Source organism: Coffea arabica, chromosome 2e, assembly GCF_036785885.1.
Source record: "Coffea arabica cultivar ET-39 chromosome 2e, Coffea Arabica ET-39 HiFi, whole genome shotgun sequence".
NCBI classification, from domain to species: domain Eukaryota; kingdom Viridiplantae; phylum Streptophyta; class Magnoliopsida; order Gentianales; family Rubiaceae; genus Coffea; species Coffea arabica.
Window position 1 is genome coordinate 76,757,665 of NC_092313.1, and position 23,085 is coordinate 76,780,749.

Sequence of the window (23,085 nt, forward strand, 5' to 3'; positions counted from 1 at the left end):
CACCGCAAAAACACCACCCTTTGCACCTTTTTATTTTTACTTTTTTTTTTTTGTTTCATCCCTCAAACAAATAGATAACAAAAAAAAAAAAAAACAACAACAAATCTCCAACTCCATGATCTCCCCCTTCCCCTCGTCCTTCTCCTTTGTTCTCCAAGATTGCAATCCTTTGCCTTCTAAACAACCTTTGCCCCTAAAAACCTTCTTTTTCTCTTCCACCTCTTGCCACCCTTATGAAGCCCATCTCCTCTGTCACCTAAAAAAAAGTATTACAATACCTTGCTTGACCTTCCTTGCTCAATTGCTAGTTGTCACTCTTAATAATAATCTCTGCCTGGTAAAGTAGTGTTGATGTTGCTGCTATCTTCTTTAGGCCCTAGGGGTAGTTGCAATTTTTGGTTTACGAAGATAGGAGAGACCGTCCAACTTTCTTTATTGGCTTGATTATCATTTTGTTATTGGGTTTATTACATCATATATGAATCAATGAGGTTGAATAAGTCATTTGTCAATGCTAGAGGGATACATGCAATATGATTCAGTTTGTCGGAATATATCTTAAAATTTGAAGGTATTAATTATAGAAATTAAAAGCTTAGGGTATAAAGTCTAATTTAGAGATAGTAGAGGGGCGCAGAGCGCAATTAATCCTGAAAAAAGGGGTAACAATGAAAAAGAGTAAGAAGATGATAATAATATAACATAGAAACAAACTCATCTGGCCATATCCCGTCTGCATCATCTGGCCATATCCCGTAACAATCCAATACTCCCGCCCAGCCCCGCGTCTATTCCGCGGCTTGCAATGAATGGATAGAGAGGATTAGACCTCGCATTCCCGACGGATTCATCAATCATCAATCATCAATAATCAATCAAATCCATTCCCCTATCTTCTTCTTCTTCTTCTTCATCACCAATCAAATCCATTCCCCTGTCATCAAATAAAGGATCTCACCCTACTCGGATTGGTTGGGGGACGGACGTACCAGTATATATTCCCCAGGCAGCAATGGAGTATCACCAATTTTTGAATTGATGGAGAAATCCTTTGTTTTTAGTTTGTCTGTCTGTTTCCTGAGTATCTTCCTGCCATAGTTCCATGGATTAACTTAACCATTGAATCCTTTGCTCACTACCTCTATACATCTATCATCTCCCCCCCTTTACCCTGATTACCATATATCAACCATTTCTTATCCGTCTTTAACTCTTTTTTTTTTTTTCAAAATAAAAAAGTCAGAAGGTACAATAATATTAGAAGCAACGAAACGATGATATCATTTTGAAACTTGACACCGACGACGTTGAATTTTGTACCGCGCTGCCGCTGCGCTAAGACGTTGCGGATGGTGGGTGTGGGGTGCATGCTCAATCTATCATTGGTCCGTCGTCCGGACTAGTTAGTACTACCCGTATCTTATACCCGTCGGTCGGAGGTAGGATTTTAGACAGAAGATGAATCATTCGTCGTCGTCCTCCTCAGCGGCCATGCAACAGCAGCCGGGATTAGGATTAGCAGCGATACGGACGCGGGTAGGCAAGTACGAGCTCGGGAAGACGCTCGGGGAAGGCAGCTTCGCCAAGGTCAAGTGCGCTAAGAACCTTCAGACCGGTGACACCGTTGCCATCAAAATCATCGACCGCGAACGCGTCCTCCGCCACAAGATGGTCGAACAGGTACCTCCTCATTCGTCAACTCCCCCCCTCCCCTCCCGGGGCCCCACTTTACCCCCATTCTATTTAAATCCAATCCCTTCCCATCCTATCCTAGCCCACCTATTCATTCTTTTACATGCATTATCCTCTTTATGTTTCTGCTGCACCTGCACCACCCACGGCACATCCCCCCAACCACCCACGCAACCCCACACACACTCAAAAACCAACATTCTTTTGTTTTATTATTATTATTGTTTATTTTCCTCTGTTAATTACTGGTATTGGTTTTCCCTATATTTGTTTTGTATGCAAACAGCCCATATGCGCTTCTTCCACCTTATTCATCACCCTTACTACTTCCTTTTATCATTCCTCATCTGGTTTTTCTTCTTAATTTCTTGCCAATCTGTTTACACGACATCACACCGTATGTTAAGGTGCCCTCCTTAGTATAATAGTAGTATTACCGAGAGAGGCACTGGAGACAGACTGCTCTGCACTTCTCTTTGCTTTACTCCCCGACAATTTTACTCAATGTCTTTGTGTCTTACATGCATAATATGATATATTTATATCAAATTACAAGTCCTTATGTTTCCTGACCTCGCTAATCGTGGTGTTTAAGACAATTATAATAATAATATCCAAAAAGAAAAACGCTTATGTATCTCTTTATTATTCATAAAAGGTGCTTTTGTATTGCCCGTCTTTGTAGATCAAAAGAGAAATATCCACCATGAAGTTGATCAAACATCCAAATGTTGTCAGTCTCATTGAGGTAACTGCTCTTGATGCCACCTACTCCTCAACCAATGCAAATCCCCATTGCGCTTTCATTATATACTACTCTGTACTCTCTTCTCATTTCCTCAACTTCTGTTGTTTTGTGTATTAGACCATTGTGAGAGTACGTATGTGGACACCAAAGCACTTTGTTCACTTCATTAACAGCTTAATCTCTTTTTTCATGATGCAAAAATGTATCAATTCCATTTCATTGAAAACATACTCAGGAGACATGCGCACCTGACAAAACCTACGCATATGCCATCCAGAAGAATTTCATACCTCATGGACTTTGTCTAGTACAGATTAGTTTATAATATCCTTCTTTATAAATAGCACAAGGTTAGTAATTCAATTTATTTCTTTTTGTATTTTTGTTTTTCCACTTAGGTTATGGCAAGCAAAACGAAGATCTATATCGTTCTTGAGTATGTTGATGGAGGCGAGCTTTTTGATAAAATAGTAAACATCTGTTCTTTAACCTTGCTTTAGCAGCTCAATCTCTCTTTCAAGACAAATAAATGTACTTTGATCCATATCAGCCCGAGACAGCTTCGTGGTGCAATAGCTGAGATCAGTTTAGTAATTTGCATTGACTTTTCTTTCCAGGCAAAATACGGGAGACTTAAAGAAGATGAAGCCAGACGGTATTTTCAGCAGCTTATAAATGCTGTGGATTACTGCCACAGTAGAGGGGTGTACCATCGAGACTTGAAGGTTTAGTGAAAATTTATATGCTTTATGCATTGGATGGATTTATCTTCAAGAATTACAATCTTGGTGCGTTAGGCTTTATGTCCACTAATATTCTCTTCTGCCTTAATCTACTGCAGCCTGAAAATCTACTACTAGATTCATGTGGTTCACTTAAAGTTTCCGACTTCGGATTAAGTGCATTTTCCAAGCAAGTCCGGGTAAGTTTATTGGATCTTGGGAGGAATGAACTAGAGAGACATTGTCATTATGCGTTGGTGGTTTACTAGTTGATCTTTTGTCTGTTTCTAGCCGATCTTTTGAAACAGCATTGCACTTTAACCTAAGATAATAAAGAACATTACGAACAAAAACTCCTTCTATATGGTCGGAGGGGCTTTTCTTTGTTGAGTACTACTAGAATGTTAAGGCATCCGGTTGCTAACAAAATTTATTTATCAATTTCAGGATATGTAATTTTCCCTTTTTGATTGGTGAATTTATTCCTATGGCAACTACTATTTTCATGAAAAGTTAATATTGCAATGCATTCATGATTCGGTTTTCTGGGAAAAACAACATTTCCGAGCTTCACTGGCATCCATTGATGGATTCAAGACTTCCATATTGGGGGCTCAACCCATAGGTTGAGCATATAAAATATGTTTATGGAGGACTGTTGTAACCTTTATTTTAAAAAAAAAAAATCTATTTGTGTATATTTATGCTCGTAATTTTATTTTTTTTGGTTAAAGGGGAAGTTTTGAACCTAGGATCTCCTACTTATAATCCCTTCCACCTTACCACCTAGTGCAACCCTTCCCCCCATGCTCATAATTATCTTGTATGTAAATAATATTCTACATTCTATTAAGTAACACATGAGAATTGACTATTAATTATGCTAGAATTCACTGCAAATAACACTTTAGCACCTTCAGCTTTTCACAATTTATTTAATCGACATTGAATACGATAAAGGTAAGATTAACATGCCAAAAAGAAAGAAAAAGAAACAGTCCGGAGAATTAGAGCGAAGAAATGATTGATGAATTTTACTTTCAGGTGCTGAAACGCCTTTTAGTAAATAATTGACCATAACTGGAAACTGATAAGACACATACGTAGCAAAAGCATATGCTTATTTTAAAGGTATTTTTGTTATATGATACTATTATTTCTTTTGATGGAGCGGAGGGTGTGTTTCACACTTTTGGCAGGTATATCCATAAGCAGATCTAGAAAGGATTTTACTTTGAAGAGTAGTGTAAGATCTTTAGAGATTTGAGTGGTGGGCGTTCGGGCATTAGCCTAACCTTAAGGATCCATAATGGTTTAAAAAATTAGATAACAACTTCATCCTTGCTTAAATCCTACATAGTCAAGCTCAAAAGTTCTAATTTCCCATATTGTCATTTCCTGCCCCTTTCCCCTGTAATTGTCTTATGAGTAATGACCCGGTTAAAGCTAACTAAAAACGAATACTTAGTCTGAAAAGTTTATAAATTCTGATTGTCCAGACAACCTGGACTAGTTGTATGTATCAATATAAGAAAACCAAGACAACAAAGCAGAATGTGGTGAAGTTGATTGCTTCAAGCTTTTGAGGAACGACCAGATACATACATTTCCTGGGATACTCTAAGACTTTAAATCTGGTGTATTTGATTTGTCAGCTCCTACATATTTGGTTTTTGGACCATCAATTGTTTGGTGAGCGTGACAATAAATGTTAATAAAGGCCAAGAAGCTCATACTTCTTGGACTCTGTATGCATTTAGATTTTCCAAGCATTGGAGCAGATATGGATGCAGTTGCATTATTTAAGCAAAAGTAAGTTTGAGTTTGCTACTCTACCTTGGGTGTATTACATGTAGATTTGATGTTTCAAGTTCTAAAATTGGACACAAATAAGTTGCATCATGACTAAATAAGGAGGTAACATACTGCACATTCTGTGCTGAAGAGAGGTACGTGAATATATTGTTTATTTTATTTTTTATTTTCTATTTTTGTAGGCGGATGGGTTGCTTCACACTGCTTGTGGCACACCGAATTATGTTGCTCCTGAGGTATAAGCCACAGCTTTTAAAATTCAAAACTTGTGAAACAAAAATCTTGAGTTTGAGATGGAGCTTCGTCTCAGGTTCTTACTGACAAAGGCTATGATGGTACATCTTCCGATGTGTGGTCCTGTGGGGTCATTTTATTTGTCCTAATGGCTGGATACTTGCCTTTTGATGAGCAAAACCTTGTGGCTTTGTACAGGAGGGTAAGCTTTAACAATTTGATTCCCATTTTGGAGTCCTCCACAGTGATATGAATGTTTTCTGTTGACAAATTAATTTTCCAGATTCAAAAGGCTGATTTCTGCTTTCCGACGTGGTTTTCGTCCAGTTCAAAGAAGCTGATAAAACGCATTCTTGATCCCAATCCACTCACTGTGAGTTCATATCTTCAGTAATATTTTCTTCTTCTATTTTTTTCGGAGAGGTGGGACTGGAGAATATTGCTGTCCACAAGGTTTTTCTTTTGCTCCTAAATATACAATACTAATATTAGAAATTGAAAATTTGAAAATACGCGAAGTAAGAGAACCAAGGGAGAAAGGACTTATTCTCAACAGGCCTGGTCGTTGTACATATGACATTGCTTTTCCTTGGCAGAGAATCACAATTCCAGAAATCTTGGAAAACGATTGGTTCAAGAAAGGTTACAAGCCACCGCAATTCGAGCAGGAAGAGGATGTAAGCCTTGATGACATAGATGCAGTTTTTAATGACTCCGAGGTAACTCATTTAATCTTTTATGCACCTTAGAAAGCATTTCAAATGGCCAAGGTGATGTTTGTCTCTATTTGTAAAAAGGCTTGACCTGGTTCTGAGGGATATTCTACTGCTGATAATGCTAGCTGATCTGTTCTTTTGTTGGGCTACCAAGTTCTAAAGGAAGAAAATCCTTTTAAAATGATTTTGAAATCAAATTGTACTTGCATTTTTTGTGGCAGGAACATCTTGTTACAGAGAGGAAAGAGAAACCTGTATCCATGAATGCCTTTGAGCTTATTTCAAGGTCACAAGGTTTCAGTCTGGACAATTTATTCGAAAAGCAGATGGTATGTTGTCACAAATTATTCTCTCTGTGTCTTCCATGCCCATCATCCTTGGTTTGATTGGAAATGTTTATATTATTCGTGCTAAGAAAGCAGCTAAACTCTAGAGGAATAGAATTTTGTTCCATTGCCAGAAAACTTGTGAATAATGGAAATTTAAATCGGTTTCATAAGCATTTTCTTACTTAACTAAGTTCTTAAGTTTATATAGTTCCAATGTGTCTTAAAAGCTGTATATTATTTGTTAGCTATTATTTTAAGCCAGCCAAATGCCAATCGTAGCACATATCGAATTCTAGTTTGTTTATCCTGTCAATCAACGTGTGCTTTCAGTTTCTCCATAGAGCAAATGCAATTAATTTGTGCTTACAACTTTCGCTTTCTTTGGATATTTCACTGTACAGGGTCTTGTGAAAAGGGAAACACGATTCACTTCCAAGTCTCCTGCAAATGAGATTATATCTAGAATTGAGCAAACTGCAAAACCACTTGGTTTCAATGTTCACAAGAAAAACTATAAGGTATAGTTGTCATTTCTTATCCACTTAATGTTCAAATGTTTATTGTTTGTTTGATGCTGGCTTTGACTTCTTTTTAACATCCTTCAAAAATTAATGGGGATTAATTTGTCATTTATGCTCAAGGAATCACCTGTTGTCATGTCTTCTGATATTTTCATTTTGCTATATTTCAGATGAAGTTACAAGGTGACAAGACAGGTAGGAAGGGCCATCTTGCAGTAGCAACAGAGGTAATGACCTTAGTTCTTTTCTTACTGGAAAACTTGCAATTTTTCATTTATTGCTCCTGCTAGCAACCCAGGAATTAGCCCTTTTCTTTTTTCCTTGTCCCTCTTCTTCCCTTGTTATTTCTTATGCATGACAAAGTTGTCCAAAATTATTATTCTGTTATTCTACTACCTTCCTCGAGCCCATAACTTACCTCAGGAAGCCATTGACCCACTTTGAATAGTTTGACCCATGAACTCTTAGCTTGCAAGATTGGTTTGGAAAATTCCAATTCCGTGAATTTGGTTACTACCTAGCAAACACAGTCTATGCAGGTACTCATATGTCCCAAAGAGGCATTTCGTTCAGCTGGTACATAAAAGCTTGCCCAATGCAGGATTTTTCTTTAGATTGGTTCACAAATAAGAATTTCTCTCTGACGCAACTTGTTTGTACTGAGGGTTTTCCTTTTGATGACTAACAAATAATTCATTGCTTTTTGCTCTCTGACATGCATTACAGTTGCATTATGGCGTATGTAATATTTGTGTAGCTTAATTCATGTTCTTGTTATTTCTTGTTAGTGTTTAGCGGTTAGATGGACTCGGTTTTTGCTTGTACAAAGAGACACACTTGTTACTTTGGTGCAAGATAAGATTTGATGATCTGATCTTTAATATACTCAGTTTGTATTTTGCTTGATATATTTCCAGATAGTTTGTCCCTTAGTTCTCCTTTTGTTTTCACCCTTTGTTGCTTTTCTTTAGTTATCCATTGCAGGATATAAAGCATGAATTTTCTTTTATATGGTTTTGTTACTGCATCTCTCTCGGGCCATTAGTCAATTATAGTGGAATTTTTTTCTTCACCATCTTGAGCCTTTTCTTTTGTTTGATATGGACTTCTCTATGGGATCTTTGGTGCGCATGGATTAAGTGCTTTGCCTTTGAGGTGCCCTTCATCTTTTAGAGAGTCAGTTTGACTTCTATGCTTCAATTTTGTTTTTCTTCTTTCTTTTTCTTTATTAATTTTGTTGGGAAAAACTTAGGGAAGTAGACTTCTGGATCTCCACCATCAATAAAATCAAGCATTCTTTATTGTCAATCTGGAACGGGATGTCAGATTTGACATGTTTCTTCACTTGCATTTTCTGAGGAGGCCACTTGTGGAAAAAGGATAAATGTGTTTTTGTCCGCAGGGAGGATTTGGTGTTGGTACAGGCAGAAAATTTGGAAGTCTTGGGGCCATTATGATGCTGATTAAAATGTTATTTCTCGTCAAACATCCTAAGCTGCTACTAGCTACGTCCTAGTTTAATGGGAAAAGTGTATTCTTGGACATTCTTATACAGCTTGAGGGCTGATGTAGCTGTTCTATAGTGGGAAAAGTGTATTCTTGGACATTCTTATACAGCTTGAGGGCTGATGTAGCTGTTCTATAGTCGCATCTCATGATACGTAAAGGTTAACCCCTCCATACAAGGTCCAGAAATTCCATAACAAGCACCCCTCCTTAGAGGCCGACGTCCCCGTTGGCCTGGTAATTCAGGGCTCCCCCTCCTAGTCAGAGTCCTGCGAGACTCGAACCTGGGACGTTGGGGTTATTTGTCTGGCTCTGATACCATTGATACGTAAAGGTTAACCCCTCCGTACAAAGGCCCAGAAATTCCATAACATCTCACCTGATAATCCATACCTTGCATATGAGTTACAAAGCATCTTACTCTTGGTCTTTGAGAAGGTCCTTTGGTAGTCAGATTAATAATGAAGAAAGTTTCCAAGGTTATATTCAGGCATGCAATGAGAAATTTGATTTAATTTGGCTATTGTGTGGACTATTTGTATATTGCTTAGTCCATATCGTTTCTGTTTTGTCCTTGGGACATATTTTTCTTTCTCCTGCTTTCAGTACGATATTGTACCTAGAGCTAACTCTGCTGCTTTCAACTGAAGGTTTTTGAGGTTGCTCCCTCCTTGCATATGGTGGAGCTCCGCAAAACAGGCGGTGACACTCTAGAGTTTCACAAGGCACGTCAAAGCTTTAGTTTGTTGAAATGTGTGTGTATTTTATGAGTCGATTTGGCAGAACGAACTCATTTGACACTTTAGCAATTGGCATTTAAATGGCAGTTCTACAAAACCTTCTCTTCGGGATTGAAGGATATTGTTTGGACGAGTGAGCAACAATCCGACGAGACAAGGTGATTCCTCTGCAAAGCAGCACACCTGACACCGCTGGGAGTAACAACAATATGTTCGGTGGTCATTTTTTTCTTTTATCTTTCTGGTCTCTTATTGAAAAGCTCGCGTTGCCAATTCGGTTAATTGATTCTCAGGAATTGACTTCTCAAATTATGCATAGTAAGCAGTAGAAACTCTAGGATGGTCAAGTCAGGTTGTGATTATGACATGAGATAGTACTAGTATTAGTTTTTTTTTTTTTTCTTCTTCTTCTGAATTTCCAGTCCTTTCACTGTATTGGCTACGGATTAATTTGCCTATAAAGAAAGTGGAAGGAAGGAAGGAAAATTGTGGGTCTTCGGATGCATACATCTCCAAATGGTGAATCAATAGAAGAAGATCCTAGAGGCCAAAGGCACACCACCATTGCCAGTAAGGCACCATTTGGAGATGTATTTTTAGTAGTAGTTAGAAGTTGTGAATAATTTTTTGAAGGAAAAAAAAAAAAAAAAAGTCCGATAAATTTGAATCTAAGAAGTTCCAACTTGATGATAGTGGCATTATTGGGTGGATGTCAATAATTATTGGTTTGTGTTAAATTTTTTATAACAATCATCAGCATATCATATGCTCGTGTTGTTGTTATGGACGAAAGATACAGCACAGGTGTCCGTCCAGACGAGACGAGAGACGCAATGACAACTGACAAGACAAGACCCTCTCTCCAATCCTCCTCGTACATTAATTAATAATTAACAAATCAATAGTCTTGAAACTGCCCCAACTCCGAACCACCCACCAATGTTATCAGTATCAGAGTATTTATTAACTTTTGTGCCTTTCATTTCAGGTGTCCCCTCCCCTCCCCTCCGTTAATGTTGTTGGCCGGTGTCCCAAACAGTAAAACTCGAACCAACTTTGGCTGATTTTGAGTTTTGATGAGTTGCTTAAAAGTAAGCAAGCACTAAGCAGTAGTAGTAGTCACCTACTAGTATAGTGTATTAGTTAAGAAAGAATAGGATGCCCACGCACTCTTCCCTCGTTTTTTTTAATACTGTATATAATTTGGTTCAACGAATCCACAATTTCTCCTTGCTCCACGTCTCTCTCTGATATTCTCCAAGCAGCATGCCATATTGCCATCCAGCCACCCATTTTAGATTATCGGCGACAAGTTATCCCCCGCCGCCTACAACAACACTCCCTGCTGTAGTTGTAGCCGGTGACCTGCACTCAAACAAAGACTCCCCATTTCCCATTAATAAGATTTCTTTTTCATGTTTGCTTTCTCGCCACTTTTTTACAGTCTAACACGACTGTACTACTTTTTGAAAACCAAATCCAACCTTCCACATCACTCATCCTCTTTCACAAAATTTTTTTATTTTAATGTAACGACATTTCTAATCTAACTCTAAGAGGTGATCCAACTTACACACTCCTTTTCTTCTTCTTCTTCTTCTTCTTCTTTTTTTTTTTTTTTTTTTGTAAATAACCTCGTTCTTTTGATTGGAGCCTCGATCATAAAGATGATAGTTAACCAATTATTGCTCCACTACCCAAACAAATAAACTACTAATAGACAGTGGTAGATGCGCAAATATGCATATGCTTCCACGCATGATTGTCAGAGCAGTGTCCTGCTTTGACTGTTTGACACACTACATCCACATCCTTGGACCTTGGAAGCAAATCATACTGCCCGGCCCTGCAAAGTCAAAAGCCCGCGTTCTTGTCGACCACGCCCTTTTTCCTTCCATTTATTTTCTCTTTTCCTCCAAGCTAATCTAAGATACAGTAAAATATTACTAGAAAATTGTTGCTTGACTCGTCTCCCTTGCAATTTGCGACGAGGAGGGTTTTCTATGGTCTTCTTAATTGATTTTCTGGTAGCATTTTCTTAACTACTCTTCTGAGAAAGTAAAAAGATACAATGCGGGTGAAAAGGAACGTGCAACTAACGGTTGAGTACACACAAACGCGCACTACCAGGCAGAGCCACGCACAGTACTAGTAGTATTTTGAGAGAGCTGCAGTTTTAGTTCCCAATGTTTGACATTTGTATAATTTTTGTCCCTAAAGTTCTGAAAAAAAAATCCCCAGTATTTCACACCTTGTTGGATTTTAGTTCCTAAAGTTTCGACAAAAAACAAATTTGGTCCGCGATACTTCCAATTTGAAGCAGACTTGGAATAATTGACGGATTCTCCCAAATACTTATGGAATCTAATTTTTTAAAACAAAAGCAAAAAAGTGACAATTTTTTAACAATAAAAATAATTCATGTGATGACTCATGGGTAACTAATTAACCAAGAAACAGAAAATAAGAAAATTTGTTAAACTCTACACGAAAATTTGATGACTCATTCCGATTGGTTTCAATTCTGAAGTTTAACAGTTTTTTTTATTCTTAATTAGTTACCACATGAATTAGCAATCCTTGATCGTGTTTTAAATTTAGCTGCTATTTTACTTTTTTTACTTTTGTATTTAATTTAACGGCACATAGTTGCACGTGACTAAATTGTGTCAGTAATTCTTCATATGTCTTAAATCTGCTTTAAATTGGATATATTGGGAATCAAATTTGCTCTTGCCAAAACCTTATAGCCTAAAACTGTACAAATGCTAAACACTATGGACTAAAACTGCATTTCTCCCTATTTTTTTTTAATAGCCTCCACCGTGTTTTCTTTTTTGACGAACCACAGCCTCCACCATTTTTTTTTCTTTCTTGATATTTACAATGACTTAAGAATGAGATCAATTTATGGCTCCTACGAACTAGTATTGGATGTAAGACTTGCCTCTTTTAGAGGCAATTGCGACCCATATGATTTGATTCTAAAGTGATTAATATTCTGATTAATTGATTGATATTTTGTCAATAATTTATTAGTATTTTCTATTTGTTAATGATTGATTGGTATCTTCTGCTAATTGATATCTTATTCAATCAGTTAATCAATCAAATCAATCAATTAGTCAGAAAAGGTTATGAATTATGGCAAGATTTCCTTAATGAAAGGGAACCCCATGGATTTGGTAATTGCCAGTAAGGGTCCCTAACCTAACCTATAAATAACCTGTGGTTGTTCATCAACACTACACTTTTTGGTCAGACATAGGTTAGAAACTCCTTACTTTAACTTCTTCTTCTATATATTTTTATTTTTATTTATTTAAAATAGACAAGAAGGAGTCAAAAAAACAAGAACAGACTAACTTGTGCTTAACAACAATAGTTAGAAATAAGTCTATTTAGATTTTCGCTGCGCAATACATTAATATGTACATAGTTAGTTTAACACGTGGTATTAGAGCCAACCTTTAGCCATGTTGTTCAGCCTATAATTTCATGGCTTATTGGCTATCTGAGAAAAGTTTCAGCGATTCGTATCAAATTTAAACTAATCGAATTTAATTTTCCATGGGATTTATGGTCTTATTTTCTCAATAGTTGAGATTTATTGACTCATTCCATGCATATATATTATTCATATGATATTTTATTTGGCTATGCAGTTCGTTCAAATTTTCTCCAATAATCTGGTACGATTACAAGCAATTTGAATATTTTTTGGACTTACATATTTGTGATTGCAAGTGTTATATGTATTGTTTGTTGTTATCAATATAATATAACAATTCAAGAATCATATAAAGAGTTGTTATATTCTACAACCCAAAGATTAATAATATATTAATCTATGCAAGATGATTGGCTGGTTTTATATGAATGGATCTACATGTTTATTGAATATCTAATGTCTTATTATGAGATAAATATCTAAAGGCATAATTTCAATATCAGTTTTGCCTCTATGTTTTTGTTATTATTTGAAATTACGTAGTATTTCTGTACACTACACTTATGTTCATTTATTTCATATTATGATGTCAATATTAGTATGGTTGATTACATTTGAATTTCATAGAATTTTCTTTATAAAGTTTTTCTTGCATCTCAATTATTTGATGCAGAAAGTATTTTAATCACATAAAGATTGGTGATTAAAGGTGTATAAAAAAGGAAAATTAAAATTTTTTTTGTCAAAATATGAATTATTTGACTATTTTGATATCCTTATAAAATCTAGCACACTGTATGTTTAAGAGTAGCCATAACATTTCAAACATTGGTGTATTATAATTTTGATCACATATAGTTCAGTGATTAGAATCAAGAATTGCTAATCAATAAGTTGACTACTTATGTTCTATGAATTTTCACAGGAAGTTTTCGTGTATCGTATATTTAGGAATAGTCATAGCATTTCAAATATATGGTGTAAAGAGTTTTAATCACATAAGATTAAGTGATTATAAAAGAAAACAAAATTAATGAAATTCAGTCAACATAAAGTTTTTTTACTATTAACAAATAACAAGATGTCATGCTAAGAATTTCACTTTTACATTATATATTTAGAAGTAATCACAGCATCCCAAATATTTGATGTGAAAAAATTATCATCACATACAGTTTGATTATTGAAATTGTGAATTTTTAGTCAACATATTAACTAGTTGACAATTTTTCTTATAACGCTGTATACTTAGAAATAGTCATAGCATCTTAAGTATATTGGTGTTTAGAGAAATTTTATATATTTTTTCACGTATTGTTGAGTGATTAAAGAAATTAAAAAAAAGAATCTATATCAAGTTGAAATTAATTCACTAAGATAGCTATCTGACCCCATAGGGACGTAATTATTTTGGTGAGATTAATTGACATAATATGGTAAATTATACAGCAAATTAAGAGATTTTTTTATGCCTACAGGTATGAATTATTTTTTCAATTTATTGTTTTAGATTACTAGTCTTATGATTAAGGAAAGTAAATTCTATGCATTTTGCAACCTTTGCCCACAGGAGAGTTTGAATTTACTATTTGAATTGACATAAAATTGATTCAAAATCAAGTCATAACATTTTTATGATATAGTTCTTGATTGTTAATTTAGTGTTTCATTTCAATGATTTTATGGTTCTTATTAGCTTGACTTTTAAATTCATTCTGCTTTGTTTTGGGTGCAAGTTTTAAATTAGTACTTTGATGAGAATAAACAAATCATTCTCATAATATGGATATATTTGATAATATAGAGGTTGAGTGTGAGAATTAGGAGCAATTAAATAGTTTGGTCATTCTGTCTCATATTCACATAAAATAGGGTCCAAACCCTAATTATCTATAGTTAAATCTTGGATGAAAGTCATAAAGAAATCGTTGCAAGTTTTAACTAGCATCATTTGAAAACTTTCTTTTGTGATACTTAAATATTGAAGTGTATTTTTAAAAGATGAGAATTTCGCTAGATCATGAATTAAAGTCTTATTAAATTGAGATTGAGTTATTTCTGTAGCATTTCATTACTGATTATTTCATAAAGAATTTTTTAGCCATTTAAATCTTTATAATACACATAAAGATATATGGTTACTTACTTGTTTTAACCATGTGTATTAAAAAAGAATAAATAGGTTAAGAAATAAGAGAAAGTTAACTTTCATGAAAAAAGAAATGCAAATAAAGGTAATTTTATTCTCATTAAATCAAACAACAACAAATACTAATATTTTTTCTAAAAAAATGATATTTGATACTTTACCTTGAGAAAAAGTCACTCAAAAGTCAATTGATGAGTGTTATAAATTCTGATATATTTGATGAATTGACTAAAGTCTGTCAATTTACGTTGCCAGTATAATAAGTTTTTGATTATATGAAAAGTGAACAAAAGTTTCTTTATAAAAACTAAAAATATTCACATAAAGATAAGTGATGTATTATTGCTCATTTTAACAAAATGTATTTTTTTTAAATACTATTTTCTTATTACTTTAGAATTTTCATTTTCAAATTAATTACTATTGGATATGATTATGAACCTCATTATCTAGTAGTAGATTTTGAAAATAGTAAAGTTATTAATTCTAAAGTTTTCAGTACCATCATTTGAATTTAAGCAATATACTATACTTGACCTCAATAATTATATTGGCAGCAAATATGTTTATTACTTGGGGAAACTTCTTAAATTTTGAGACAGGAGATTGAGATATATCTCTATAAGAAAAAATAAGAGTTGATAAATCATAAATCTTTAAAGATTATAGATTTATTAGCTATAATATTTTAACTAGACTGTATAAGTAAAGCAGACTATTCAGCCATTATGGATGCCATAGTTTCATTATAGCACTAAAATTTTGTGAAATAATTTTTTATCCTTTTTTATTGGTGAGAGATATTTATTTCATTATTAGGTAACTATTCATCAAATATAAAGTTTCTTTCTTATTTGATAAAGGATCAATATTTGATATCTTTGCAAGTATTCAAACGAGAAAGAAATTTTGAAATTTAAAGGATATAAAATAAAATAAAGGCACACAAAAAAATGGGCTATCCTATTTGTGCTCATTAATTAGGAAACAATACTAATGAGTAAAAGCAATGTTTGATTGGTTACATCCAAATGGTGTACTTTAAAAAAATAATGAGATACTTGTGGATATAGCTTATTGGCAATCTTTATACCTTGTAAGTAAAGCCTTGAAACTAAAGTATATACTTAAACAATTTCTTTCAATGTTGTTTAAATACCACTTTGATTAGGGTATGGATGGAAATCAAATTTAAGATATTATGTTCAATTTTATCAACCTACACATAAAGAAGCTGTATAAAGGAAACAAAACTATCTTACTCCAAGAAATTTATATTCTTTTACATTTTAAGAATTATTAGAACTAGAGATTTAAATTTCTTAATAATATGAAGTAATTGAGAGTTTTTTGACTCTAGAATGGAGTTTTGAAAAAGTAAGGATTCATATTTGACTCCTTTGCATATGAAAAATTCATAGCTTTTTTCAAAATCATTATTTAATTATTTTAGATAAGCAATCAATTGAAAAACTTCTCGTCAAATAAACATATGAAAATAAATCCACATTGAACCCATTAGTTGAGTTATTTTTGAGACATTGGGAGGCAAAATGTTCTCTATAGAAAATTGAAACTCTCTGGTTACTATGTTGTATACCTACAAGTGTTTAAGGATGAATTATGTAATATTTTCATAAGGTGCAAATGGAGAAATCTCCATATTCAAGAATAATGTCACAAATTATTGCAAAATCATTACCAAATTTTGAGGAATTTTATTTGGGAAAATTATGGCACTAATAACTGACTATTAGAGTTACATTAGATAAATATGAAAGTAAATGTCCTTAACGTGACTCTTGATAATTAGGTATACACATGTGTCACCATAATACATTTGTAGAAAATGTAAATTAAATCAAATTATTGCTACTCAATAGTATATTAATTTATTCTTAATTTGATCTTAGAAGAATTTTTCTAATAAATTAATATACATTAATGTTAGTAGGAGTAATACTATGAGAGTTTTTCTTAATCATGATATTTGTTAAACACTTCTGTCATTGGTACTCACAAAAAAGAATGTAAAAGATAGTTAATCTATCTTAAGACCTTTATGCAAGAGTTCATTGATAATAAAAAACAAGTATTACTTTTAAATAATAATAATGAACATAATGTTCACATCATGCATTGGAATGAATATAAATTCATCAAGAATGCTATGAAATTATACTACAGGCATCTGTTGTTTGGCCTACAGTTTGTCGACATTGTATTTTGACAAATATAGATATTCGATTTGATTATACCCTTTCATTATGTATACATGCAAGAGTGGGAGTCAAGACAGACAAATCGACATAAAGTATTTAATAGTTATTTAGAAAACAAAAAGTAGCTATTGAGTGTATAGTAAGGAGTCATTATTGTTGATCAAACAACTAAAGATTGCGAACTAAATTGATAATGATCAAATAACTCATATGGAACTCACTAGTTCTTTTAGTATTTTGCTATTATTCTTAAGCTATTATTATTGTATAGACACTTGAGATACTTATGTTTACATGATTTTATGCATATTATTATTCATGTATAAAATGAGGATCATGTAATCTATAAGTTAGACCCTGAATAACTTATATGAAATTATTCATAAAGCTCTTTTAAAGCACTTGATTAGAAAGTACAATACATTGTAATACATCGAATGAAGTGTTTGTCGATGAGAACATAATCGCCATGATTCGTATATTATTATTTTTTAATTAAACAACTATTACATAATTGTTAAATTTGGTGAGTGACAAACAAGATTTATGACCATTTTTAAGTAGCTAGTCACTCACAAGTTATCTGACTATTCCATGTGCATCAAGTGTGAGAATGTAAGACTTGTCTCTTTTAAAGGCAATTGTGACCCATATATGATTTGATTTTAAAGTGATTGATATTTTGATTAATTAATTGATATTTTGTTAATAATTAATTAGTATTTCTCATTTGTTAATGCTTGATCGGTATTTTTTGCTAATTGATATCTTATTCAATTAATTAATCAATCAAATCAATCAACTAGTCAGAAAAGGTTATGGATTATGGTAAGGTTTCCTTGATTGAAGGAAATCTTAGGGATTTGGTAATTGCCAGTAAAGGTCCCACCAACATAACCTATAAATAGCGTATTCCATCAACAATACACTTTTTGATTAGGCATAAATTAGAAACTCCTTACTCTAAATTCTTCTTTTACATATTTTTTTTAATAATAGACAAGAAGGAGTCAAAGAGACAATGAGAGACCAACTTGTCTTGACAACAATGATTAGAGGTAAGTTTATTTAAATTTTCATTGTATAGTAAATTCATATATACATAGTTAGTTTAACATTAGATTGGCCTCTTATCCCATATACAAGCTATAGATGATCGCCCACTAAAATCCCACTAAAATGAATCCAAAATTGATCCTTCACCAATCGCCGTTGAATCCATGTATTCTACAAAGAGTAGAATCCTGGTTCCGGCGGGTCCCTTGGGTATGAAGATGAGCTTCTTGCGGGCAGACGGTTGTGCATACAGTAATAATAGTTGTAGTATGATCAATTTGCAGTTTAACGGTAAGAAGAATAGCTAGTTTTTCACTTATAAATCTTTACGTGAAAGTTTTACCTGAACACATTTTTAATCTTTTTTAAACTTTATTTATATTAAATCATTACAGTACATATTTTTATAAAAAGAAAATAAAAAAAACAATCCAAACTGCATAAGCAAGGGGAAGGTGGAAACAGAACAGCGGGTGTAGGTTCGTGCATGGTTGCCCAAGAATGAAAGGAACCCTTGACCTCCTCTATTAAGGGTCCATTTAGGGTCGTGATAATTTATTGAAAAGTACTTTGTTAATACAGGTTTTAATAAAAGTACTTATTAACTATTTAAGTGTTTCTAAATATATTGTTTGTAGACATATGTCAATAAGTATTTATTGTATTGGATAATGCGTAATTTAAAAATTTTTAAAAGTGTTTATCTCTTTATTTGATTAATAATATAGGATAAAATGATTAAATTTGATGTTTTATTTTTTAAATCATAAAAGTTACTCTAAAAGCTTCAAATTTGAATTTTTGCTATAAGTTCTTTTAACATCAAAAACTTTATTCCTAATTTTATGAGATGATTTTCACGAAACACTTTAAAAATATTTTTAACACTTAAAAGTATTTTTTATCGAAAGCAACCCGACCCCAAATGAGGTCTAAATCATAAACAGTACCATTGCTAGAGGAAATCTCCAATCCTCGATCACATGGCAACTTGCTCACTGTTAATGACGCAAAACCCCACCAGGCTTCTCACTCTTCCTGCAGCCGCAGGCGCGCTGCCGCCGCCGCCACCACCACCACCACCACCAGCATCTTACTGCTTTTCCTTTCTATCATCTTAGCACACTCCAATTGAACCTATTTACCAGCCACCAAACCTTTGTTAGTTGAGTTATAATAATCATTTTTAATTTATAAGATGTAAATTTAATGCTCTAAAAGTCCGTGTACAAAAACTAAAACGTAGAATAGGACACCTATTTTACATTTTTGTGACTCTTTGCAATTTTCTACCTTTTTGTATATCTTTCATGATTTTTTTTAATGAATTTTTGTATTTTTGTATTTTTTTTTTTGTCGACACAGGGGTGTCCGGATCAATCTTTACGGGGTCCGACTAATCCCTTGCGGCCCGGGGCCCGGCGCCCCAACCCGGCCCGAACGCGTTAAGTGCGCGGAGGAATCCAGCGGGGCGGAGGAATTTTTGTATATACTTTCTAATGAAATTTATTAAATTGGCATTCAACATTGGGACCACTTTGATCAAAATTGAACACTTTAGTGGTTACACTTATTATGGCCGAAACGTTAAGGACCTATTTGGTTGAAATCGATTGCTTTAGAAAGCATATTTGTTTTGGCCAAAACGTTGCAGACAACTATATTGATTTTATAATTTTTTTGTGAAAACTTTTCCAATATTCATTTTTGTGGCACCGTTTAAGGTTTTTTTTTTTTGGGGGGGAGGGGGGGGGGTGCTCAGGATGGGATGATGCTGGAGAAGTGCTTAGGGCATTTCTGTCGGCCTTCAAAATGGGTTGATGCCCAAAATGTTCTTTACTCAAATACTATATTATTAGTTGGTCATGTCCAAATTAATGGCAGGAAAGCAGTAAAATGGTCCTTCAACTTAGGCCTCCTCTCCCGGCCGCAGGGGACTAGTCGGACCGTTTAAGGATTGACCCGGACACCCCTGTGTCGACAAAAAAAAAAAAAAAAAAACTTAGGCCTTTTCAGAAGTCTAAGAGCCTATTTAGGTTGGAGTTTTTATGAAAAAATACGCTCTAAATAATGTGATGTTTGAGAGATAAAAAAAAAGTAATTTAAAAATACGTCAAGGATATATTTTAAAAACTTTTATTTGACTCTGGATATCCTTTTGCAGTGCTCAGGCGAGTTCCTCACTTGAGAACGCTCTTGGCTACATGGACAAAGGGTAGAGCTTACGAAAATGAAAAGGCAAAAGAAAAAATAAACCATAATTCAAGACTTCAAAGCAAACGAAAATTTCAAAGTCATAATAGAAATTTGATAGAAAATTTCAATTTACACTTTATTGTCGGTGTTGTTGGGTTAACAGTCCACCAGAAGGCGTACCACATGCAAGTGCATAGTCTGCCGGTCCCGGGCGCATTTGGATTTTTTTTTTTAGATTTTTTTTTTGTATTGTAAAATTTGATGTATATAAAATAAAATAATAATTAAAAAATATAAAAAAAATTTTACGAAAAATCACAATTCAAACAAGGTATTCAATTTTGTTGCCTCACGTATGATCGTAACGAAGAGTTATTGTTCACCCTTACGCTCTAGTGGAAAAACAAAAGGAAAAAAGAAAAACTACATGGCAGGATAACGTTGTTGTTGTAGGTTATTTGGTAGTTGAGCTGTCTGTGGCTGTGGCACTCCCGGTGAAACTTGCATGCTACCATTAAATTGGTGATCCATTTGTCCGCCCTTTCTCAACTTTGTTCAACTAGACGACTCGACTCTCCCCTGCCCAATTCAGTCTCCCACTCCTCCTATCCGTCCCTGGCGTCTCTTTTTCTTCTTTCGCGCTGGTTAATTCTTGTGCAGTTCCGCATCTTCATTCTTCTATACTCTTCTTTTTCTTTCTTTCTTTCTTTCTAGCCCTTTCCCTTTCAGTGTCACCATACCATACCCCTTTGTTTTGTGATGGTAGTCTCAAGTCTGCATCACTTTCTGTATACGATACTACTTGTATGCATTCAGCTGGGTCGTCAGTAATTATCTTTATATCACCCAACTAACACCTAAAAGCGGCTGCTGCTGCTGCTGCTGCTCTTCTAACATCTTTCTCTTCCTCCACAATTTCAAGTACTACGTGATAATCAGTGCTGATACTCTCTTTCTCTTTCTTTTTCCCTTTTCCTACTAATTAGAACCATACAAATTTTATCTTGCCCGGCTTCCCCATCCTTGTTAGTTTTTACTCTTTTGACGAAGAAAGAATCCACGGAGAGAGATAGAGACATTATGGCTACGAACAGCAGCAGCGATAGCATGAATAGCAGCATAGAAATGGACAAGGAGAGATTGACGGCGGAGGTGGCGTTCAAGGACTCGTCTTCCGTGGTTATCAAAATCCGGCGCAAGTTACCCGACTTCTTGACTTCCGTGAAGCTCAAATACGTGAAATTGGGATTAGGATATGTATATTCATGTAACCCCCCGGCCAATGTTCTCATGTTCCTCCTCATTTTGCCCCTCTTTCTTGCCACTCTCATCCAAACAGCCGATTTGATCAGGTTCGACCGCCTGTCGTCTCATCTTCTGCGAGTAGTCTTATTGCGGACCACCACCAGCATTTCTGATCTTCATCAGGTGGTGGTAGCGGAGGCGGTCGACGTGAATGACAGCAGGGTCGCCGGTCTGACTTGCTCGGTGGTGCTGATGTTGTTGTTAGGCTTATACTTGGCCACCCGCCCTCGCCCCATTTATTTGGTCGACTTCGCTTGCTACAAGCCCGAAGACCAACGCAAGATGTCGGTGGATTCATTCTTGAAGATGACCGAGGATAACGGAGCCTTCGGCGACGACAGCCTTCAGTTCCAGAGGAGAGTATCAGTCCGTTCGGGCCTGGGCGACGATACCTATCTCCCCAGGGGCATCACCTCCAGTCCCCCCAACCTGTGCATGGAAGAAGCCCGGGCAGAGGCGGAGGCGGTCATGTTCGGGGCCCTGGATTCCCTCTTCGCCAAAACAGGAGTCAGACCTCAGGACATCGGCGTCCTCATCGTCAACTGCAGCTTGTTCAACCCCACTCCCTCTCTCTCCTCCATGATCGTCAACCACTACAGGCTGAGAGCGAACATCAAGAGCTACAACCTAGGGGGAATGGGGTGCAGCGCAGGCCTCATCTCCATCGACCTGGCCAAGCACCTCCTCCTCAAAGGCAACCCAAACACCTACGCCCTGGTAGTCAGCACCGAGAACATCACCCTCAACTGGTACTTCGGCAACGACCGCTCCATGCTTCTGTGCAACTGCATCTTCCGCATGGGGGGCGCTGCCGTGCTCCTCTCCAACAGGTCCATGGACAGGTCCCGCTCCAAGTACCAGCTTGTGCACACGGTTCGGACCCACAAGGGGGCGGACGACAACAGCTACAACTGCGTCTACCAGAGAGAAGACGAGAAAGGGACGGTGGGGGTGTCCCTAGCTCGGGAGCTCATGGTCGTGGCTGGGGACGCTCTGAAGACCAACATAACCACACTGGGGCCTCTGGTGTTGCCCCTGTCGGAGCAGTTGATGTTCTTCCTTACCCTGGTAAAGAGGACGGTGTTGAGGGCCAGGAGAGTGAAGCCATACATCCCAGACTTCAAGCTGGCCTTCGAGCATTTCTGCATCCACGCGGGGGGGAGAGCAGTGCTGGATGAGCTGCAGAAGAACTTGAACCTCTCCGACTGGCACATGGAGCCCTCCAGGATGACCCTCCACCGCTTCGGCAACACCTCCAGCAGCTCCCTGTGGTACGAGCTGGCCTACACCGAAGCCAAAGGCCGGGTGTCCAAGGGCCATAGGGTGTGGCAAATTGCTTTTGGATCGGGCTTTAAGTGTAACAGCGCCGTCTGGAGAGCCCTCAGGCCAATTTCCTCTGTTGCTGCTGCTGGGGATGATGATGACTGCAAGGCTAACCCCTGGGCCGACTGCATCCATCGATACCCGGTGAAGGTTGCCGCCGCACTTGCATAGACCACCGGGCCTCTTTTTTTTCCTTGTTACTGCAATTAAATTTGAAGTTAAGAACAGACAAAAATATGCAGAAACTAAATGAACCTCACTAGGCCGGCGGCCGGCCATGTTGTTCATTCGTTCCCATGTATTCTGTGCCTCCTATATAATAAGCCTAGTAGATTAATAGTAAAATGCGTTTAATTCCAA

General features: G+C 35.9%; 2 protein-coding genes across 5 annotated transcripts; both read left to right on the forward strand.

Moving 5' to 3' along the window:
• Positions 1-716: 716 nt before the first annotated feature.
• On the forward strand, positions 717-9,715 carry LOC113733363 (CBL-interacting serine/threonine-protein kinase 9). Of its 4 annotated transcripts, none has more exons than XM_027259727.2 (14): positions 717-1,680; positions 2,378-2,440; positions 2,839-2,910; positions 3,058-3,165; positions 3,282-3,362; positions 5,160-5,213; positions 5,288-5,413; positions 5,495-5,584; positions 5,808-5,930; positions 6,149-6,256; positions 6,658-6,774; positions 6,948-7,004; positions 8,934-9,008; positions 9,111-9,715. In XM_027259727.2, exons 1-14 carry the CDS (start codon positions 1,459-1,461, stop codon positions 9,183-9,185), a joined length of 1,371 nt encoding a protein of 456 aa, XP_027115528.1. In that variant the 5' UTR covers positions 717-1,458; the 3' UTR covers positions 9,186-9,715. The 4 variants fall into 4 exon arrangements, with proteins under 4 accessions (XP_027115528.1, XP_027115529.1, XP_071937415.1 ...); XM_072081315.1 differs by having other exon boundaries at positions 1,543-1,680; positions 2,351-2,440; XM_027259728.2 differs by lacking the exon at positions 2,839-2,910.
• A 10,879-nt stretch (positions 9,716-20,594) lies between these two features.
• LOC113733368 (3-ketoacyl-CoA synthase 1-like) lies at positions 20,595-23,085 on the forward strand. The gene has a single exon (XM_027259737.2). The coding sequence runs from the start codon at positions 21,178-21,180 to the stop codon at positions 22,894-22,896; it is 1,719 nt and encodes a 572-aa protein (XP_027115538.1). The 5' UTR covers positions 20,595-21,177; the 3' UTR covers positions 22,897-23,085.